Source organism: Ceratina calcarata, unplaced genomic scaffold (genome assembly GCF_001652005.2).
Source record: "Ceratina calcarata isolate Rehan_Ccalc_2016 unplaced genomic scaffold, ASM165200v1 scaffold397.2, whole genome shotgun sequence".
NCBI lineage: Eukaryota > Metazoa > Arthropoda > Insecta > Hymenoptera > Apidae > Ceratina > Ceratina calcarata.
In genome coordinates, this window is record NW_017163090.1 from 861,546 (window position 1) to 882,370 (window position 20,825).

Here is a 20,825-nt window from a genome sequence, read left to right on the forward strand (position 1 = left end):
AAATTCAACATGCTTGCATTGTTTAAGTATATAGCCTATACATCCTTAATGTCTACAGATACTTTTTCACGTTCGAGCGCTATCAACATTTTTTCCCCTCAGCAAAAAATATCTTCCACAGGAAGTATCTACGCTCTCCCCTGAACGTGGCTGAACACAAAACAACTCGAGCCATCCCGCACCGCTGAGACGTCGATTTTCAACGGGGAAAAACCGGGGAGATGGCGACGAACCTGACAAAACAACAAAGAGCGTGAAACACGCGTCGTCGTCCGCGACGGAAACGCGCCAGCAGATCTTAACTATTCAATGAACGTTCGTCCATTCACTATACCCGCGCCTGACGCTTTCCGTTTCGTACGAAATAATCGCGGACGATTTTTAAGCGTATCTCTTTTTAAAATTATTGGTCCCGCTGCAAAATAATAAATATTTTCAACTAATATAATTCTGATGATTGAAAAAACAATCAAGTAATAATGTACGAACACTAAATACATTCTAACTTTTGTCAATTGTCTTTACCTGCAACAAACGAAATATGAAATTAATTTTATGTCAGAAACTAATTCCCAAATAAAGTTATAACTGGTTTAACGTCACGTTGAGTGTATGTGCAAGTGATTAAAAAATCGGCAGACGATTTTTCATGCGAGACAAAGATACTACTCGAAGGCTCGTCGACGTTAACCTAATAACGATAATCGATTAACAAAGCATCTCCAGTCTGGGGAGCTCCGTGATTCGAGTCTGCCTGTTAAAGAGGACTTCCCGCTTTTTATGGAATACTGATGAAGCCACCCTTGAACGCGATGCGTTATCGAACCGGCGCGCGCGCGGCGTTGAGCTTGGTTTCGTGAGCGACAATTACTATATTCTGCTAGAGCTTTTTCGATGAAGCCATTGAAGCTTTTGTACGATATGCAGGCATGCGATTGATCAAATATCTATGTTTCGTATTAAGTAACAAACTGATGACAGAGGAATTATAAGTCTTTGGGAGATTTTATATATCCCTTGTAAGTAATGAATGGTAAATGTAGATATTATTTGCAGCAGAGTATTGATTTTCAGATTGAAGCCACGAGATCGTGAGCTGATTCTCTGACATACAAAAGCGTGTGTCGAATGGTTTTGCAGAAAACACAGCTAGAATTCAGGAAACGAAAGATACAAAAATATTCTTTCATCCCTGTTCAATATTACAAAGAAATTTTTTATTCAATACCTAAAAGCGAAGAACACGCATGAACAATTGAAACGTGTTCTGAATCTGACAAGTATTTTCACAGTCTACTACTGTTGGGTACAAAATTTGCACTTCCCCAGACAGTTCTATTTCAAGTTTCTTGTGAAATTTATCCAATTTAAACTGAGTAATTAACTACTAGTCTATAACGTTGAATTCGTAAGTCTTCGTGAATGATTAAATACGAAGTTAACATTAAATCGTACGAATGTGTCGAAATAAAGTTTTATGAACTTAGATCGAGATTAATTAACTACATACAAGAGTATAAAAGCTTCAAATATAAAACATGCTATGTCATCGATTTGGCGTTAGCAAGTAAAACAATCAGCGACGATTCATCTGACAATCGAATAGCCAGACTTCCCACCGATCCCCCTTTGAACCTGGAGCGCCGTAGCCCTAAGAACCTTTGCCACGATTGTAATCGGATATGAGACTTAACAACAATCGTCGGTCTTTATGAAACAAGCATTTAGCAAGTTTCTGTGAGATGCAGGAATGTTGGTATCAAGACGTTACCCGTGGACGCGTTTAATTGATGAAGTTTCCTTTCAACCACCGTTCTTGCGGCAAATCGAATCACTTCCTCATTATTTGTTCGCGAGGTGTGCTTCCTGAATTAGAAATAATTCGAAGTCGGGAATTGTAGAGGGACTCGATGAACATTTCCAAGTGATCCAATTAAAATTTTGCCTATAAATTGATACATGGAAACAGATGATAATAGGAGATTGAGTTTGGAATTAAACGATTTTCTTGTAGAACAGTTTTTCAGTTTGATCTATGATCCTCGTTCGTCTTCGCTAAAACTTGAAAACAAAACAATATACCCATTCAAGAACTCTATCTATCGCTTCACGGACAGACAGTATTTACTCATGTCTTAACGTCGTCGATGAGCTTGCGTAACTCGTGGATAATTTGCAAAACTAATTGTCTGTTTCCGTTATCAGGGAGGCACGTCGAACAGTAGAGAGGGGGCTTGGTTATAGGCCGAATGGGTGTGGATGCTAATGGAGCGCGTGCCTAAGTAGAAAATTGCACTAATTTGGTAACGATAACAGTAATGAAAACGACGTTAATTTCAGTGCGATAGTAGACAACGAAACCGTATCGAGATAAGATAGTTAACGGTTAATGCGACGATGTTCTCCAGTCGATAATATAATAGTCTATTAACAGCGATTTCTTTGACTTGTTAATTATATTTGTAGAACGCAATTATTAGAATTGTTAATGTAGACTATGACTATTATCTACCCACAAATTTGTAAAACTATTATGTTATCAATTAGCACTAAAAATATTTTTCTCTTATTTTTTCCTGTATGTGATTTAAAAAATCTTAAAAAGTTTTAATCAAAATATAAATATGTTAAACAATGAATCACGCAAGGCTCAAAGCCTTCTACGAATAATACTTTATTCATCCTATTGTTCATCCTTCGAAGAAAAATAATTCCCCGAAACATGAACGAATAAATGTTAGAATGTGTAACGCGTTTTTCGAACTATTTTCAATTAAACGCGAAGCGTGGAACGAAGTAATAACATCCACGGCATCCGTTCCAAGATTGCGCTTTTCATTAGCAGCATTCGTCATTCTCAATGCGTTTTCGAAGGCGAATTAACAGGTTCTTTGTTGCAACACAAACAGATCAGTGTGTCACGATACATGCGATCCTTGGCCGTATATAAGACGGGGACGGACCGCGAATCGGGCAAAAACGCGACTGCGATTTCGTTCGACACAGACGACATGGATAAGAGTGCTCTGTTTTTCCTCCTCTGTGCACTGATAGTGCTCGTTGACGCGAAACCATATCCAAGGCCTGACGAGAGTGAGTTTCTAATAAATGAAATCATTTATATATTATATTCGTTTTTTTTTATTTATATATTATACGTAATGAAATGAATAAAAAATTTTCTAATTGTGAATATACATGCAACTTCTGACTAAATTAGTATTTGCAATAGCTTCAAAATATTTCTTCAAAAAAGATGAAAAGACGAAATGTATAATCATTAATTTATGATAAATAATTGAATTAATCTACAGGTGATGGAGAATTGCTGGCGGCAAGAGACACTCATTACCCTTACGTATTTTGGGTCGGCAGACCATTCTATGACCAAGACGATGATTACGGTGATAATACGTATCGAAGTTCTTCAGCCAATAGGAAATCTTCAATATCGTTATCTGACGTCGGGTACAGTATCAGAACTTAACTAGTAATTGAATCTCTATAATCCACAATTCCTCATTTTATTCACCGTAACTATAATTTTTCTAATCTACCGATTTTACAAAAGATCATGGATTATCCATATTAGGACGAAAAAAGTAGACTAATTTCTAGTGTAAATGTGATTTTTGTTACAGAGCGGGATGGGGTCGTTGAAAAACATTCACCGATGTTCTTCGATTTGTTGAAAACCACCGATTGATGACATAACCAGTGTCACAAATTTATAAATATACACTAATGGACCGATCGGCTATCATTAGTTCGTAAATTATTAATCCTGATTGAGGACGATTGAACTGACACTGTAAATTAATAATAAGCTAGTAATACATGCATACGAATTGTATAACAGAATTTTGTACTTTAATACGTGATTGTATTAAACTGATATATTTCACTGCCTAATTAACTCGTCGTTTTTCCTCTTATGCCCTATGAATTAAACATCGAATTTCAGATATAAACTTCATATTAATACGAATCATCGTTCAATAAATACAAAATGGTGTGCGAAGTTTCTAGAATTATAATGCATTATTCTTAAGATATCAAATGAATCTTAAATGACTCGAAAATCTGCTAAAATATATTGTATCAGGTGTTTATAGTTATAATATAATTCATATACACCATACTTATACATATATTTCAAATGAACTACAAAATTTCTATTAGAGCCTAACATGTATAGTGATCCATTAATAAATAGAATTACACGTACGCCTGGATGAACGATTCCCATCGTTGTAGACAATATTCCCCTAATATTCTCGTATTTGATTCGAGTAAATTAATTAGTAGATGATAAATTAGGTTTGAGGGGCTGCAATATCCAATTCACCTGTCCTGCGCGCCATTGAGTAGTAGCAATTTCAAATCGTGAACGTTTATCGTGCCCTACAGTGTTTCCCAATATTTTTTATTGCCAATTACAATCCGGATTCAACTGTTTTTTAAATTGTATTTATGATTGAATTATAATTAATTGAAGATTGCCAATTTTGCATCAAACTATAATTATGACTTCAATTGTCACAAACAATTACGAATTAAATATACTTTCAAAATGATTGACTATTTTCTGATACAACCAAGAATGTTATGAAAGTAAATTTTTAAGAAATTGGAATTTCTTTATCTATCCATTTTAGAATATTTTACAACATTGTTGCTGTAATCTTCGAGAAAATGAGAATGTTCGCGACGGGTGCATTAAATGTTAGCCAAACCAGACGCATAAACAAACGGGTCGGTAGTTTAGGTTTAATGAAACCGAACGTAGTCTTTTTAACCGGGCGTGTAGTAATTTCTTAGGAATAAATCTTAACGAGCATTTTATCTGGCGAGTAGACAGACAGAGATAGAGAAAGGACAGAAGAAAAGAGAAATTCTCAAGAGGGTTGGTACAGTACTGAGAAAAAGTGTTGGGTTAATTATAAATCAGGAAAAATTCTAGGATACTTAACAAAGCGTTGGCTATACCATAGAATCATTCATTAAATCAAATAATTAGAACTTTATTCAGCTAAAAATAAATATTCATTCCAAGGAAATTGTGAAACGGAACTTTTCGACTTTTTCACGATATTGTAAGCAGCCGAGACAAGGCCCGGACCTCGAAGGTCCCACAACTCGTCGACTCAGTAACGCACGCTCAAACGGCCGGTACTCGTGAATATTTAACAGGCTACTAAGAGGATGAGCTTTCTTGAAGGGGCTCGCCTAGTGGAACGTGGAAACGGGACCGCCGCGCGTCGTGGAAAACGAACGAGGCGGCCGCTTTCCCTCTTTTAAATCCCCCCGTCGTCGACGCCCGCGATGCGAAATTATAACTTCGCCCGCTTTTCTAGCATCCCTCTTTACTACCGCCCAGTCCCCCGATCCTTTTTCTACGTCACACACGAGCGTGTCACAGTTTTTACCGCGGCACGCTCTCGTTCTCGTTTTGACGCCAACAACGAGCGTCATGCGTTTGCTAGAGTTCGCACACAGTTCCTTTGGCTCGTACCAAAGATAGATATTTATTTCTGTTTTAAAAACTGGGAAATCGTTTAGTCGTTCCTGGGCGATATATTTAGGAACAGAATTTCTCCCTTGCGATGAAGTATTCGAATCCCAGAGGCAAGCTCGAAAAAGGTACGCAAATCTTAATCAAACGTGTACATTAAATATTTACACCTGTTGCAATTTGTAATTGCAGATACTTAACAAATAATTAATTTATTTGTAAGAGAACTGTTTCAACAGTGACTGATAATTCACGTTAATTAAAAACGTCTGGAAAATTAATAATACTAGACACGGAACAAAATGAACATCAGTTTTTCGTTGTTGTAGCGAAACTTTATATTTTATGTCCTCACAGCCTGCTTTTGCGAAGCGAATAATCTCTCTAATTTAGATTCCAGTTCGCAGCTCAAGGACGTATATCTGCTTTTTTGGGGAGTTTCACAGGATTCACTGAATACATATTTTTACTAAGTTGAATGAAACTTTACAAATAAAAAATTCGATCTCGCACACAGGGCGTATCATGTTTAAAAAGTCTATCGTTGTAATACTAATTACTAAGTAACGTTATTAACGTAATCATCAATACTCGGTCCGTGCAAAAAGGAGAGACGAGGATAAAGCGATTAAAAGGAGATTGCCTTTTACATCTTTTGATTTTGAAATTAAAATAACGCATTTTAAGATCACTCGTGATCACGCCGGCGCTGTTAAATATCAATAGCGGCACGATTAAGTAGGGCAAATTTACTCAAAAATTAAGCCGTTGTTGCTCGTTAAAGACTAATGAATATTCATCGCTGATAAAGCACGAGATATCTCGTGATCCATCAGCAAGTAATAGCACACAAAACACGAGATATCTCGTGATTCCTCCATAACGTGTTAACCACGTAACAAATATCAAACCACGGGATTTGCTTGGTCACAATTATTTTATTACTTATCTCTGCTTCATAACTGTTTCTCGATTTCATTTTTACGGAGCTAAAAGCAAACTCGCGTAAACAGTTCGCGTATATTAAATCTCAACGAACGAAAACATCTGAAAGCTGACGTAATTTAAATTCTAATTACTCAAATGCACTCGACGTTTTTCATCAAAATTTATTATCGAACATGCATTCGCAAATTCATGACGAAACTTAAAAATACATTATTATTACATTATAGTTTCAGATTCGGCGGAGCCAGACCATTGTCACGGTGTACATTTTAACAATGGAACAAGAACGTAATGATAGTTCGCTATGGCAACGAAGGATGAGCATGAATAGAGATAAATGCACGAGCGCAGCAGCGGGAGAACGTCTAATGCCACGTCGTAGACACGACGATCGAGCAAAACGCTCGGATGTGTATTTTGAATATTCATTGCACAGTCCGCGTGCTGATTAAATGCAAATCGCAATAATCCCCACCGCCGTGTGCCTTTGGTTAACCAGCCGGCTCGCCGTGAACCCGCTAATTTGGCTCCGTTTCCCGTGACCAAGAGTCTACTCTTAAGATTTTAATCTGTAACTTGCCATTTGGCTCAATTCACGATGAATAATTAATTTGACAGATACCTAAATGTATAAAAAGAATACGTTTTCGTATATATCACGAGATACAATATTTCTAATGATCGCCCCGCGTCAAACTTTTCCCGTTTCATACGAAAGGCAGGTGAATCCCTTGCCAAATAACGCGAAAATTAAATTAACGCTCAGACCGCAGCTGTCTCTGCGTTTCTGAAAAATGAAAGTACGCAACAAACCACGTGGAATTGATATAGTGTGCAGATGTATGCGAAGCTTATAGAAAAATGATTGCGACAAGTTTCTACGAGTAGGCTGCGCAGCTGTGTGTACGAACGAATCGATACTACCTATTGATACAGATTTTTTATCCTTACTAAGTATGTGTCATGTAATTACACATTATCGATACTGCGGTTTCGTAACTTTTTTACGTAAAAAAATTACACGTCAATCTAGCGAGCAAATAGACTTTCTAGGGCAGCCTCGCGCCCCGTCGTTTAATTAGCTAATTATGAAAAACCGCGTCATTAACGGAGACCACAGAAATTTCGACGTATTAAAAAGTTTTGCACGGGTACCTGGAAGTTAATTCGCCGCGGCGACTTCCGGGATTTCTGTCGGACGAAAAACCAAGTTCGAGATTCAACTTGGAACCCGGGTACGACACGTGAAATGTGAATTACCTGAATTTTTGAAATATGACTTTTTTAGCTGAATTAGAACATAACTTGAACTTCAATTTCAGAGATTGTCTTGTTTTCATCATACAAGCAATAGGAAAATAAATGAAAACTTGCAGGAAAATGAAATTCGTTGGTATTCCACGTACGATACGCATCGTAAATTTCTTCTTTCCCGTTTCGCAGTTCGTCACACGGGAAATCAAAGTCTCGCGCCAACTCATAATTAAAGCTCGAACGTTGATCGAAGTTCGATCGGATCGATGAGCGCGCGCCTTCAACGGACAATCGCTAAAAAAGAAAGGAAACAAAAAAAAGCTACGTGAACACGTGCAATTAAACTTCGGACCGCGGCACGGCAGTTTGGCTAGAAGTAGCAGTGGGAATTCGATGGGGCATTTACAGCAATCAACATCATTAATACCGTTCACGAGATACATACAGTTTCTCTCAAATACGAGTATAGGAACATAGATAGAGGACCAGTGATCAGACAAGAAGATAAAACGTTACAAATTACTGTGCCACAGTGTTACACATTCCTACCACTCGTGCCGTAATTAACAAGCTAGTCTACATACCGCTAAACATTATTAGTTCCTGTTAACACGAGCTAGAGTGATGTTAAAACGCGGCCGACGATGATTAATGAGCGGAGACCGAGGATAAAGTACTGATCGAGCGCATTATTCCCGATCGACTTCCGATGAAGAAAACCTGATTTCATGAACCTGTCCAGCAGCGAAACGACGCGGAAAACAAAATGTAAATTGGCTGTCTTTTCGGCCTGGCTGCGTTCGACGCGCGATTTATCGACTATCCGGGCGTGGAGCGTCGTATCTGCAACTTCCCTTAGGCTATTCGCACCCGGATTTTATCCACGATAAATCAACATCGCCCCGTGGGACTCTTCAACGTTGTTCACTGTCTGAGAGTAATAGGTAAAACGGTACGTCGAACATCATACCGTAAAGTTTCCTGGATAAAGAGCATTTTGTCAGCGGGAAAGATGTATTGCTTCTATTTGGAATATTTTTGTGTTATTAGGGACGTACCGTGAAGGTACAATATGTTTTACTCTTTAAGATTTATTATTTCAGTTTTAATATTGGTTCGATGTAAAGATAATTTTTATAAATATCTCTACAGTAATCGAACTATACATATTTTCAGTTCGTTTACATATTAAATAATTATTTGATGTGAAGAATTTCGTTTTTCATTTATCACCGACATTCAGGTCAACACCTTGCAAACGACTGTTCGGGCAGCGAACATGTCTACAAAAACTGGGATTGCTACACTCGACGCGAAGAAATCCGATCAAACAGTGCAGAAACGAGTTTTATTTTTTTATTAGCCAACTTTCTCCATTGAACGCTCGTATCGACTATTAGGAGGAGTTATACGATCCGGAAGATGTACAACTGGAAATCACAGAAGAATTTAAAATCAGCACGATCTCGTTGCTGTTCTCAGAGTTCTAGATTCTTAACCAGGTAACAGGCTAACTAGGGACTAGCTACAGCATCGGGATTCTAATTAAAACCTGGAGCGGTTGAAGTGTCTTTGCTTCTCAATGAAAGCCGAGGTATCGTAAAATCACGAGGACACTAGATCCCTGAAGAACGAGAATAAACTTCTCCTACACTTTCTAAACCTAATGTAACCTGTGACACGTAAAATTAGGTTCAATACGATTTTATCAAGACTTTCAAATTAGCATTTTGATTATAAATCGTTAAAATGTCAAATCACTCGCAGTTTTACATATGCTAAAGCATTTAGTAATTGATCCGTAATGTTGATAAACGTGGAACGCGTAAAAGAAACTTCCCAATAATAATTAGTTGGAGGATAGGACGCCTTGTGACGTGAATAACGATGATCCAATTAACGCAACAACAACTATCCTAGTTAAAATTACCGTGCAAACGCGTCTCGTGTGTACACGTACGTTACCCACCATTTTACATCCGAAACTACATCGAAACTCTCACAAGTCAGCGAAACGCGTGTCTCGTTCAAACTACGGCAACTGTGAGGATAGATCCGAACTTTCCTAAACATCCAGGCATCTATTCATTTGCGCCTAACTCCTCAAAAATTCATTTGTACCGCCCTCATGGGAGTCTGTTGCCTCCTGTGCATAATACATACGCATAATGCCTCTCCACAATTTCAAAGATTTCACATTCTTATCATTGTAACAGCAATTTACGATACTTTTATCTAGAAATGAATTAATAATAAGGATCATGACGTTCTAAAATGGAGGATATTTATAAAAATTCGTCATAAATTGCTTTTACTCAGCAGTTTTCTTATTCACTCGATTTCTCAACTTGTTCCGCGGTGGGCTGACCTCAGAGAAAAATGTAGGAAGTTTACTACCCCATCTTGATCATTAATAGCACGCGTCGCCAGTGAGCAACACAGTACGCGTGACACAATCGTGGGAGTAGGCGATGAGTTTTTCGTTGCGCAAAAAGGAGAGGTGGAATTGAGAGTCCGCGGAAAAATTGATTACGCAGTTACATCCTCCCGGCGAGTTGGTCAGGAAGCGGAAGGATGCAGTAAACGGTGTTGCGGCAAGCGCATCGCTGCACAACCTTCTGCCGGTGACGTAAATTTTCGTTGCGACGGAACCTCAATTTTTACTGGGACCACCGAGACTCACGCATCTGGAGCGAAGCGAATTTGGCAGTGTTTCCACTCTCACACAGTCGCATCGAAGCTACGGAAACTATGTCAATACTTGTTCTAAGATGCACTTCCACTTGTGTCATATTTTCGTATCGTATCAGCGTTGCATGTGCATCGTGTACACCACCGTTCGTAAACCTCGTAATGTATTGTAAAACACAGAGCGCGTTAATAAGAATTTTTAAAATAAACTTCCTGATTTCCTTAAAAAATCTTATAAAAATGAGTTGCGATTTACTGAAATGTAAAAATGAATTATCGGAGATATGTTACAAGTGAATATGTGTCTTCACGTATTTTTAACACTGTCAATATTCTTCCATAGTAAAATTTTCAATAATTCCTTAGAATGTACAAATTCTTGTCAATAGTTTCATATCCGTCGAAAGACAGGCTATGCAATTGAACATCGCGTCGGCTTAATTATTCGCTGAAGCTAGGGCTACTATTTCGATCGAGTCGGAATCAGGCCAGTCGATGACCCATAAACACGATCGGCATTAATACCGATAAACTCATTAGGATTGGTGTGACTGGATGTCCGGTTTGGACTAATGATGGAAATTCGAGGCATGCTTCACAGTTACCGTCTATACACTTGCGATATCGAACTCCGAGCGAACCCACGCCGCGCTGCACGGACGCTACGAAGATTAATTGAGATTAGAGTAAAAAAACGACGCGGAAGATACATTGACTGATCCAAGGAGGTTTCCGTCACCAAAATCAATCTATGTTAACATTTTTTTTTCTATGTTATCGTTGCGAAATTTTTGCGATACAATATATACGTTTTGATGTAAAATGATTCACGTATATTTTTAATAAACAAGAATACGTAACATCGGTCTAAATCAAACCACGAAATATATAATTACTGAGCTCATTCAAATGACCCGATTTCAGGGAAGTCGCAACTTACCCTGTGAATAAATCGGGAACTCGCCGTCGCTGTGGCTGTGCGTGAGCATTCCTGTGGAGTAAAACTGCCACAGGGCACGCTTCCGGTTCTCTTCGGATGTGCCAGCGAGGACCTCGTCGTCGTCGGCGTGGTCCAGGAGGCTCAGAACCTCGGAGACCGACAGGTTGACGTTGATACTCTCGGGACGGCGAGCGTTGCGACCGGGCAAACTCGATCGTTCGTACGCGCGGTACCCGATTCCCCTTTTGGATTCCACTTTTAATCGCGATGGACGCACTTGGGTCTTCACCGAAACTCGCCTAACGGCATCATACGAATACTTTTCACCTAACACTGGTCGTTATCCCTCGCGATTCACCGCGAACAATCGGCGAATGCACCACCAGCTTTAAACTTTCATCGACTTTCCCTTTCTGGACCGCGCACACATATACACGAGCACACACCACCGTGTTTCTTTTTTTTATCCACCTGAACCGAGAGTATATAGAAGGGATCGATTAAAGAACGTGGCTCTTCTCTCGATACGCAAAACCGAGGTCGAGACATCGATCTTGGATAATCTCAGAGCACCGCGGGTGCGGCATGACGGTTCGTGCTGACTTAGCTTCTCGCGAGCACGTTACCGCGTACTCCCACGTTGATTGAAACGATTGCAACAGAATATAACGTACGCTCGTTAAAAAGAATATAATTAATCGCGTCCCGCAATGTGTTAAAAATTGAATTGCATTGAACATCTATTCTTTGCGAAGCGACGAAATACTTAGTGAACGTACGGTACAGAATGTTTTGCTAATTTCTAACGAAACCGTTCTTACGTGGAGCGGTCTACCAGAAGCAGGACTAATTATCTCGCTAATTATCTTTCTTGTTTGTTACGGATGCGAGGAAATGTGCAGAGCGCGCGAGTCAGAGCGCCAAGGTGTTTTGTACTGAAATTTCGTATATCCTAGGTAATGAAACTTGCTCCTCGTCATGCAATAATTTCAGAGTATAATTAATCGTAGGACAGCCAGCTAGGAATCTTCTATACGAACGTTTAACGTAAGAATGAAGGGTAAAGAAAACGAGAACGATGTATGTGACAAGAAATACAATAATTCCCTCGCCCTCGTCGAAACAATCGGGAATGAAGAATAGGAAATAACGAAGAAACGATAGCAGAGAAAAAGGAACACCGTCTCCGTGTGTCGCGACGCTCGTCCGTTTCTACACGCGTAAATTTATACCGAGGCTATTAATACATCGGACCTTGCGGGTTGATCGATCGCCCAAGGGAAAAAGGATGGGTTACCCGAGAGCGGAGAGATTGAACCGCGCCTTTGTGTCGGAAGGGCCACCAGCCTCCCTTAGATAAATCGAAACCGCATCGCTAATAACGAGCCACGGAGTCACGCTTAACCACGTGCAAGCGATTCCATCCCCGAGCTCCGGCTCGATGTATTTTTCCGATCGCGATACGAATATCTGCCAGTTGATATCGTTGCGTGTCCGCGAAAAATTGAAATTGACACGACCATCGTTCGCTACCGACGCGAACGATAAATCCACGTCATTGTTACGGCGAGAAACATGCGAGAAATGCTCTTCTTCCTGTATTTTTAATAAAACGAGCAACGGATATTAATGGACGGAATAATAATTTTGCTGGCGAGACGAAAATCAATCCACGAAATTACTCTCCTTAAATATTTTGTATTGAATACGGATTACAATTTTGTGGATTGATCTACGAATAGAGAGTAGATGAGCTGCGAATAATATGAATTTTCGAATCACAACTGATATAATATACTATCAAATCATATAACAAAAAAGCGATATAATAGTCCCTGGAGACACATAAAGTGCATGCGTTTTTCTTGGTAAAGATTGATTTAAAGTTGGAGAATCGAGATTTATATGAAAGCTGGGAATTGTCGTCAACGACATGCAACTCCCCTATTGGCTTTTCGTCCCTGTTTGTGTATTCTGTAAATAGCAGTTCGCAACGCGCGAACAAATTTCCATCGCGATTATTAGAAAATGAGAATATGTAAAAGCTAGATACACAACGCGAAAATAATTAAAAGATTCAATCTTTTCGAATTAATCGAACTTATTAAACAAAATCTGCAAAGCTTTTGCCTTTTTTTTAGCATTATACGTTTCTGAATTCTAAATATTTGTTGGTTGAAACAACATGCATTATTCCTGCCTCGAATAACCACGCAATTACACTCTATTCAAAACAATTAGGAGAACTGGTATTTGGAGAGCAAACCATCAGATTGTATACAACGAGTCAAGCATCAGCAACGAAAATCACTTCTGTGTATAATTAATACGATGCACATATACCTTTAACGAACTTTCGGCCTGCATTAACCCTAAACATGGCTCGTTAACATGTACACGTCTGGTACTACTAGTCGCAATAGAAATAAAACTGGAACACCAGGGATGCATGGACGATCTGATCAAATTCTCGACATAAATACTCGAAACAAAAATTATCGAAAGAAAAAGGTACACTGAGGGCGAGAGACCACGTGAAACATCAGGCTAGTAAAAGCTCAGCACGGGGTAAACTGTCCTAGCAGGGAATCCCACAAGACTAAAGTAGCAATCGTGAAGGAACCAACATCGATGTCTCATCTTCCACTTTAAAACTCTTCAACGATTCGAAACTCGCACAGACGTCGACGTATATATTTACCACGCACAGTATCGGTCCAGTCTGCCGAGCCTTCTTTGAGTAGATCTTCCTCACATTTCAGGAAACCTTCGATCGAGCCTGTCGATCACACACCACACACACGATTCTCGTGATCCACGCGCTCGGAAAGCCCGGAAGGGAGGATCCACGGGGACGAGGGAGAACCGCGTGTCACGACGACGACGACGACGAGGAGGACCGGCGGTCGTACAGGTCGGAGAGGTCGGACGCGAAGCGAAACGTGCGTGGTACGCGCGACGGAGCGGGAAGGACTTTCGTCCAGGACGGGTTCGATGCGCGCACTGGGGATGAGAGAGAGCCGGGGAGCAACCCGGAGAACGGAGAACGGAGAACGTCGACACCCGCGCAACGAGCAACGAAGAGGGTTGCCGGAGGGTGGCTCTACGAGCGAGAAGGTCCGTGGAGCGGCACGACCAGGAGAAAGAGAGAAAGAGGAAAGCCAAACGGCGCAAGCTTAAGCCCGCTACCGGGCTTCGAAATACGCATACGACATAGTAGCGCACACCAGCTAACTGTGAACGAGTCCCGATTCCGGAACACGAATGCTCCAGCGGCCACGTCCTCGTCGCCGTTGTCCCGTTTTCGAGAGGCCCGCAAGTATCATCAAAATTTGTCGCGATACGATTACTTCGAGCTTAACGTGTAACTACAGGAAATATGGGACGAAACCAAATTCCATTGATTTTCATTACGTTGGTTCCACGGTGGAAAGATGTAATAAATGATACCAGATTCTTTTATTCTAGCAGGCCATTAATTAGCAGCTATACTAATTTTATAGTCACGCTGCAATCTTTTTAAGAACGACAGATCCCTTCCAATTGTTTCAGATTCTTACAAAGTGGATCCCAGAACGTGATGATGTAATACGAAGATGAGAGGTAAGAGGCGACGAACACGAGAGGGGAAGGATAAATGGACCAAATGAGGCAAGAGAGTAAAAAGCAAGACTTGTCGGGTGGATAAGAAAAGGTAGAAGGGCGCATCTCTTGCGAGCACATGGAACAAACGTTTAGCGGTCGATTTTGAAAAGTGCACTCTTCCTACGGCCCCCTTCGTTGCCGCTCTCGTTCCACGAGTCGCCACCTGCCTGTGACCCAGTTTTCCCTAGGCGACCTTACAGCGGCGGTTCGTCCTAAATTCGTGCGTTAACAACCCCCGCCCCGACGTTATTAATTATTATCGTGCTCGTAGCTGAATTCCTTAATGGAAGAAAAATAGTCGTCGGTGCGAGACGGACGTTTTAATCGCAGTGGACGTTTAAAGATGATAACTAAAACTCGCACGCGATCCTATTTATTTCGTACTTAATTGTTGCCGTCAGCGTTAAACGAGATATTTTTTGTCTATTCGTAACAACCTATTTTTTATTGTCTTATCTACGAAATGAGAAGTCAGGATCAAAAGCGTCACGGAAACGGGAACACGGCAAACGTCATTGCCGATTACGCTTGGCGGGGTTTATTCGAACGATTTCATGCCAAAACTTCGCAGTTCGTTAAACCGTAACTGAGGCAAGAAAAAGGTATTAAGAAATTATACCGTTCGCGTTGATGCGAAAATGTTCACCCTTAAAAAACCGTAGAAAAGGACAACGATAAATCGCTCGTACGTGACGCTGCATCAATGAATGGTGCAAATATTTGAACATGTTCATTTCTGTTTTTTCATTCTAAAGTTTTTCATTCGACAGAAATTCATGACTCAGATGTGGACAGATTTAGTAATATTCCTGAAGTGGTCTAATGACTGGGAATCATGAGTCTTAATAAATTAAGGGACTTAAACGGCAATTCCACTGCATCGACAGTTTCTGTAGATACTTGAATATTAGAATATTTTTAGGCATGGGAACACGAAATCTATAAACGAATTCGATGATGTACGTTGATAATCAAATTGAGCTAGAAATTTGGCGGATTTAGCGAGTGTACGAGTAACAATCATCTCGTTTCTCGCTCAATCTATCCACGAAATCGAAGTAATGATGCGATGAGACGCATTCATTACAGGGTGCACGCGACAATCCAATCTGCAGGAACGTTTCAATCATTTTCCTACCACGATTCGACACCGCATCGGAAGGCCGTGATAACAATTATCAACCACCCGGCCCCTAACGATCGGACCTTGCATGTGGATGTGAGGAATCGCCCGGTTACATGCAAATCCACTTGTACGATCGATCGGATTAAAGAAATTCACATCATCGCCGAGTTACGAACATTAGCAACCTATTCTTTAGGCAGAACGTGTTTTAGAAATCAGAAACAAATCAATAATATGTATTTCAGAGCAAAAAAATGAATGTAATTAAAATCTTCTATAGAAATATTCTGAAGAATGAACTCTTAATATACAATAGGGGGAAAGAGTAAAAATTATACGTTTGACAAGGGTGTAAAATTACTTAGCAAAAAAATTAGAAGCGGAAATCAGCGAATGATAAATCACCGGGAGCTTTTATGCTTGAAGGGACAATAGATCCGTGTCTATAAAAATCACAAACTCAGGAAGGAGATCATTTTTTATCAAGTCCACCCTAACTGTTCGCGCGATCAACCTGATCCCTCCCTCATAAAATCACAAAGGGGATATTCCTGAATATTCCCGATTAGTCTAAATTCCACCTTTAGTATGAAATATTCTACGGTTCGAGAATATAAATGCTTGATTAAAATTTGCTTTCTCTTTGACGCTTTATAAACACTGGGACAGGAACGCGTAACGTAAAAGAAGAGGAGAATCAATATGTTATGTACCGATTATATTTCAGCGGCTTTGCCGAAATTTTCCACAGTAATAGAATATTGTTCAGAGACGCGAAATAGTGTTTGCTCAACTTGTAATATGTGAGACTGTAGCTTCTCCGATTTTTATGTATTCGTACTTTATTCTCAAGGAACGAGTGACATAAAATTAATAAACAGAAAAATTAACTAAGAATTAATTAATTAATTGTATCGTTAAATATCATAAATGTATTTAATTGATTAGTTCCAACTTTTTGTCTGCTAAGATAACGTTTAGAGCGTGAGTCGTCGCAATGTTTTTCACGAAGACCTGAACACATTACAGCGGATTTTCATTTTTACTGTGCATCAAATCGATAAGTGAAGTCAGGTGTGCTTCCATCTGACCTACGCGTCAAAAGCGAAACGCTGTAGAACAAAAACTGTACTTTATCACTCACCGGTATCACCATTGCTCTGCGCCGTGGATTCCTCGCTCTCTGCATTCTCGCTGCACTCTGATAGTTTTGTTGGATCATCCGCTAAAACGAAAAATATATAATGTAAAACTAAATTTACTTCAATATTTAGAAACGAAGGCGGCAAATGTAAAATATTAAGCTCGTAACGAATTATATAAGATAAGCGTGTTGCCAATTATGTATTCTGTATTACTGTTATGTCCTATATTTTCGGTCCAGTTTAGAATTAAAAGACATTTTCAATTGGAACATGGACTTAGATTATGCTGACGCGATTGAAAGGATTGATGTCGCATATAAGACATAAATATCATACTCTGCGCACAAGTGTTGGACGTACATTCATTCAGAAAGTAAATGAATACTTGTATGACTCTATTTACAAAAAAAATTCATATAAATCACATATTATTTTAAAATCATAAGTTTTATTATACGATTTCCAATGCTATATACAGTGTAATAGGTATGTATAACATCATTTCTTACACTTATTTTACATGATCTTACAATTAGATTACACAATCTAAATTTAAGGGTTTCGTATAAAATACTTCTTAACCACTTTTTGTTTTAAGTCTCCTTACTCTCGCCTGTTTATAAACTTCATAAAAGTGTGAATTACATCGTGCGATACGTATCAAGCTATAGAAATCTAACATGACAAAAATTTTGATTTTCAACTCTGTTGGAAGCGCTTGAAGACTAGGACCCATCACTTTAGCCTCGTATAAAACATCTGATCTCACTGGAGTAGACAATTCGTTTTTAAACCTATAAATGGTCATAAATAAACAATGAGAGAAAGTAAAATACATATTAATTATTTCATTGGATTTATTGTACCTGTGGGACATGGCTTTTAGATGGATGTACCTTCCACACAGATCGCTCGAATAAGGGTTAACATATTTCAGAGTTCGAATGCTCATAGTATAAGTTACTTTTCCCTGTGTAAGAGGGAAGAAGTTCAGTACTAAAACGTCACCTAAAGGGACCACAATGAGTTTGCAGTTTATGTTTTGGACATTTTGTAACTGAAAATACATTTCATAGATCCCTGTCTCCTGTGATTTCCAATCTTTCGGTATTCTAAGAGACCTCAGATTTGGGCTGAGACAAAAGAATTTCATACATATGAGAATCCAGATCACAATATCAAGTGTATATGTCACTAATCTCTAATCCTTACCGTTGTAAATTATCACTGTCTGTTGACGGTAAGTAAAAACCAGATTCTGCTAACAGAACTATTAGGAGAGCAACCATATAATCATGATGTGTAGCGTGTTCGTCTAAATACTTCAATATTCCACTTAACGAAGGCGCCAATTTCATAAACGTGCTATCTTCAGCTAAAATTGGTTCCAACATTTCGGAATACTTTTTCCTCTTTGCAAAAACGTGATACATTAAAACTGTGTTGTTTACGAATGCTTTGTTTTGACAATTTAGGTTATCAGGCGCCACGACTTGCTTCAAAGTCTCTAGAGTACAAGCACTATAAGCTGCTGCAAGATGCTGCTAGATGCTGCTATCTGTTCGTATCTTGGGAAATAAACTCAAACACTAAACTTTATATCTCACATAATTTTTGAAACTGTTTTCATTTACAATATAAATTCGTTAAACGAGTATTTTTAAAGAAATTCAATAAAATGATTATACATCACATTGATTATCAAATACTTGAAATTTTCATAATTTGCGATGTTTTTTTGTTGACCGTAAATTGATAATAGATGACAGAAATATCTTACGTTTCATTGGCATAACTAGTCTTCGTCACAATACACAATCAGGTATCGAATTATACTCTTCGATCTCCAAGAACAATTATATTTGCATGAAACATATGTAATGTACCAGCGCACGGTAAAGGAAATGACAAGTACTGTTTGATATCTTTATCTATCCCGGAAATAAAATGAGTCTATGTACTGGAGCGAGATAGTGTATGGATAATCTCGAACATCAAATGTGTGTTCGAAAGCTTATCGCGGATAAGTTATCATTTACTTTACTCTCGTCGATAAGTTCCTGCGCCTCATGAAATTTCTGCGATGGTTAAATTATTACACCTGAGATCATACTCATAGAAATAACTTGTAAATATATAAAAAAAAGTGAATACAAAAGTTATCTAAAGAAGAACTGTTCATTTCTTTGAAGAATAGACCTTTGATAGATTTCTCGTTTAACAGCGCCACCACGGAAATTAAAAATTCGAAGCCAGCTGAACGAAGATAAAATAAATAAAATAAAACCGGTATAGCAAGTCGTCATGCTCTTTTCAAGGCAATGACCAACGAACTCGTCTTCAAGGAGTTGAACAAAATCAATTACATATATTGTCATCTCCGATCGTGTACGAACTAGTAAGCTTAAAGTCACGTTCACCTTGAGAACAGTTATATTTACTTGTTTATGATAAATTTCGACGAACATGCAACTACTTACTCCGGTTCAGAAAGTTGTTCTACGATTCCTTTATACACCTGTCTGTCCAGTACTAATATCCTTCTACCGGTAGTGCAAGGATCAAGTCCGTCAACCGGAACGGTCTCCAATAATTTGCGAATATATAAGCAATTACGTGATAAGTCTATTATACGTTATTGACCCCGAGGGAAATAAAAAAGTGTTAATAAATTAAATTAAAAACACGAGAGCCCACCAATGTAGAACGTAGACTTCTGACAACGTTCCAATAATGTTGTGGACAAAGACTTCGCGGTTCGGAAACATATGATCGATGTTATCGGTAAATCACTGACACTTTTGACACTCGTTACGCGCGAAAATTAAGTCGCATAGGTAAACGATGAGTCACGTGATCGGGGAGGACATGTTGGGCTAGAAAACATTGTGCCGGGATGCTGGTTAGGCCCATACGGGCCCCATCAATTACCCGCTACGCTCCTGTTCGGCATGCAAGAGCGCTCCGTGCCACTTGTTGCATGGCCGCGCTCCGACAGTCGCGTTTGAAATAAACTACCTACTAAACTCGGTAAACTAAAGGTAGATATCATCGGTGGGGCGTACGTACCGGTGGAACCTGACGTCTCCGCGTCGTCCTGGCACGATGCATCAGCCACTTTCGTTTGTCCATGGGACGGGACACTGGTCACTGCACTTGACACGGGCGACTCGCACGATTCGGCCATTTTCAGGTTAACTCGCGTTTATCCAGACGCGGCGGCTAGTTACCTCGCCGGATTCGAATCCGAATCCTTTTTCGAAACTTCCACGCACGCTTCGCGGTTCATAACGCACGGGCGACATGACAGATGGCGGCTCGCGGTTGGAACGACGGCTACTGCCACCTGGTAGCCGAAGCAATAAGTGCGCCACTTAAAAATAGTGCGTCGTTCATTTTCGTTCGCGGTTTTTAAGCTTTTATGTCTGGAATTTCGATCTGACAACATAAATAAATAGAGTGATACAAAGTTATTAGTACCGGGGTATAGTGACGGTATAAAAGTTTGCTTTCTATACTTACTATCAAAAGTTTCGCGAGTGCAAAGTGCAAAGTGTTTGG

At 39.4% G+C, this 20,825-nt stretch overlaps 3 protein-coding genes across 6 annotated transcripts in view; 1 reads left to right on the forward strand and 2 right to left on the reverse strand.

The window, feature by feature from the left end:
• LOC108626336 (uncharacterized) overlaps positions 1-3,912 on the forward strand; it is a 24,178-nt gene extending 20,266 nt beyond the window's left edge. Inside the window, exons 3-5 of the mRNA XM_026814739.1 lie at positions 2,910-3,093; positions 3,315-3,468; positions 3,642-3,912. Coding sequence (XP_026670540.1) covers positions 2,910-3,093; positions 3,315-3,468; positions 3,642-3,660 — 357 coding nt within the window. The 3' untranslated portion in view covers positions 3,661-3,912. The remainder of the gene's footprint in view (positions 1-2,909; positions 3,094-3,314; positions 3,469-3,641) is intronic.
• LOC108626341 (phosphatase and actin regulator 4) overlaps positions 1-20,466 on the reverse strand; it is a 220,771-nt gene extending 200,305 nt beyond the window's left edge. The window contains exons 1-2 of one of the 4 annotated variants that reach the window (XM_026814731.1): positions 20,334-20,466; positions 17,264-17,344 (exon numbers count right to left, since the gene is read on the reverse strand). In XM_026814731.1, coding sequence (XP_026670532.1) covers positions 17,264-17,344; positions 20,334-20,451 — 199 coding nt within the window. In that variant the 5' untranslated portion in view covers positions 20,452-20,466. Of the gene's footprint in view, positions 1-11,348; positions 13,419-14,049; positions 14,352-17,263; positions 17,345-20,333 lie in introns of those variants that run through there. The other 3 variants (XM_026814734.1, XM_026814733.1, XM_026814732.1) reach the window with 3 other exon arrangements.
• On the reverse strand, positions 17,693-18,900 carry LOC108626330 (F-box only protein 7). The gene is made up of 3 exons (XM_018026929.2): positions 18,477-18,900; positions 18,131-18,397; positions 17,693-18,058 (listed from the first exon to the last, which is right to left on the reverse strand). The coding sequence occupies exons 1-3, from the start codon at positions 18,695-18,697 to the stop codon at positions 17,842-17,844; spliced, it is 705 nt and encodes a 234-aa protein (XP_017882418.1). The 5' UTR covers positions 18,698-18,900; the 3' UTR covers positions 17,693-17,841.
• Positions 20,467-20,825: the final 359 nt, after the last annotated feature.

Coding starts and splice junctions, on each gene's coding strand:
- LOC108626330 (XM_018026929.2), bottom strand. CDS start 18,697: ATGTATCACGTTTTTGCAAAGAGGAAAAAGTATTCCGAAATGTTGGAA. Junction 18,398..18,476: donor GACAGTGATAATTTACAACG/GTAAGGATTAGA, acceptor CTTTTGTCTCAG/CCCAAATCTGAGGTCTCTTA. Junction 18,059..18,130: donor CTAAAAGCCATGTCCCACAG/GTACAATAAATC, acceptor GACCATTTATAG/GTTTAAAAACGAATTGTCTA.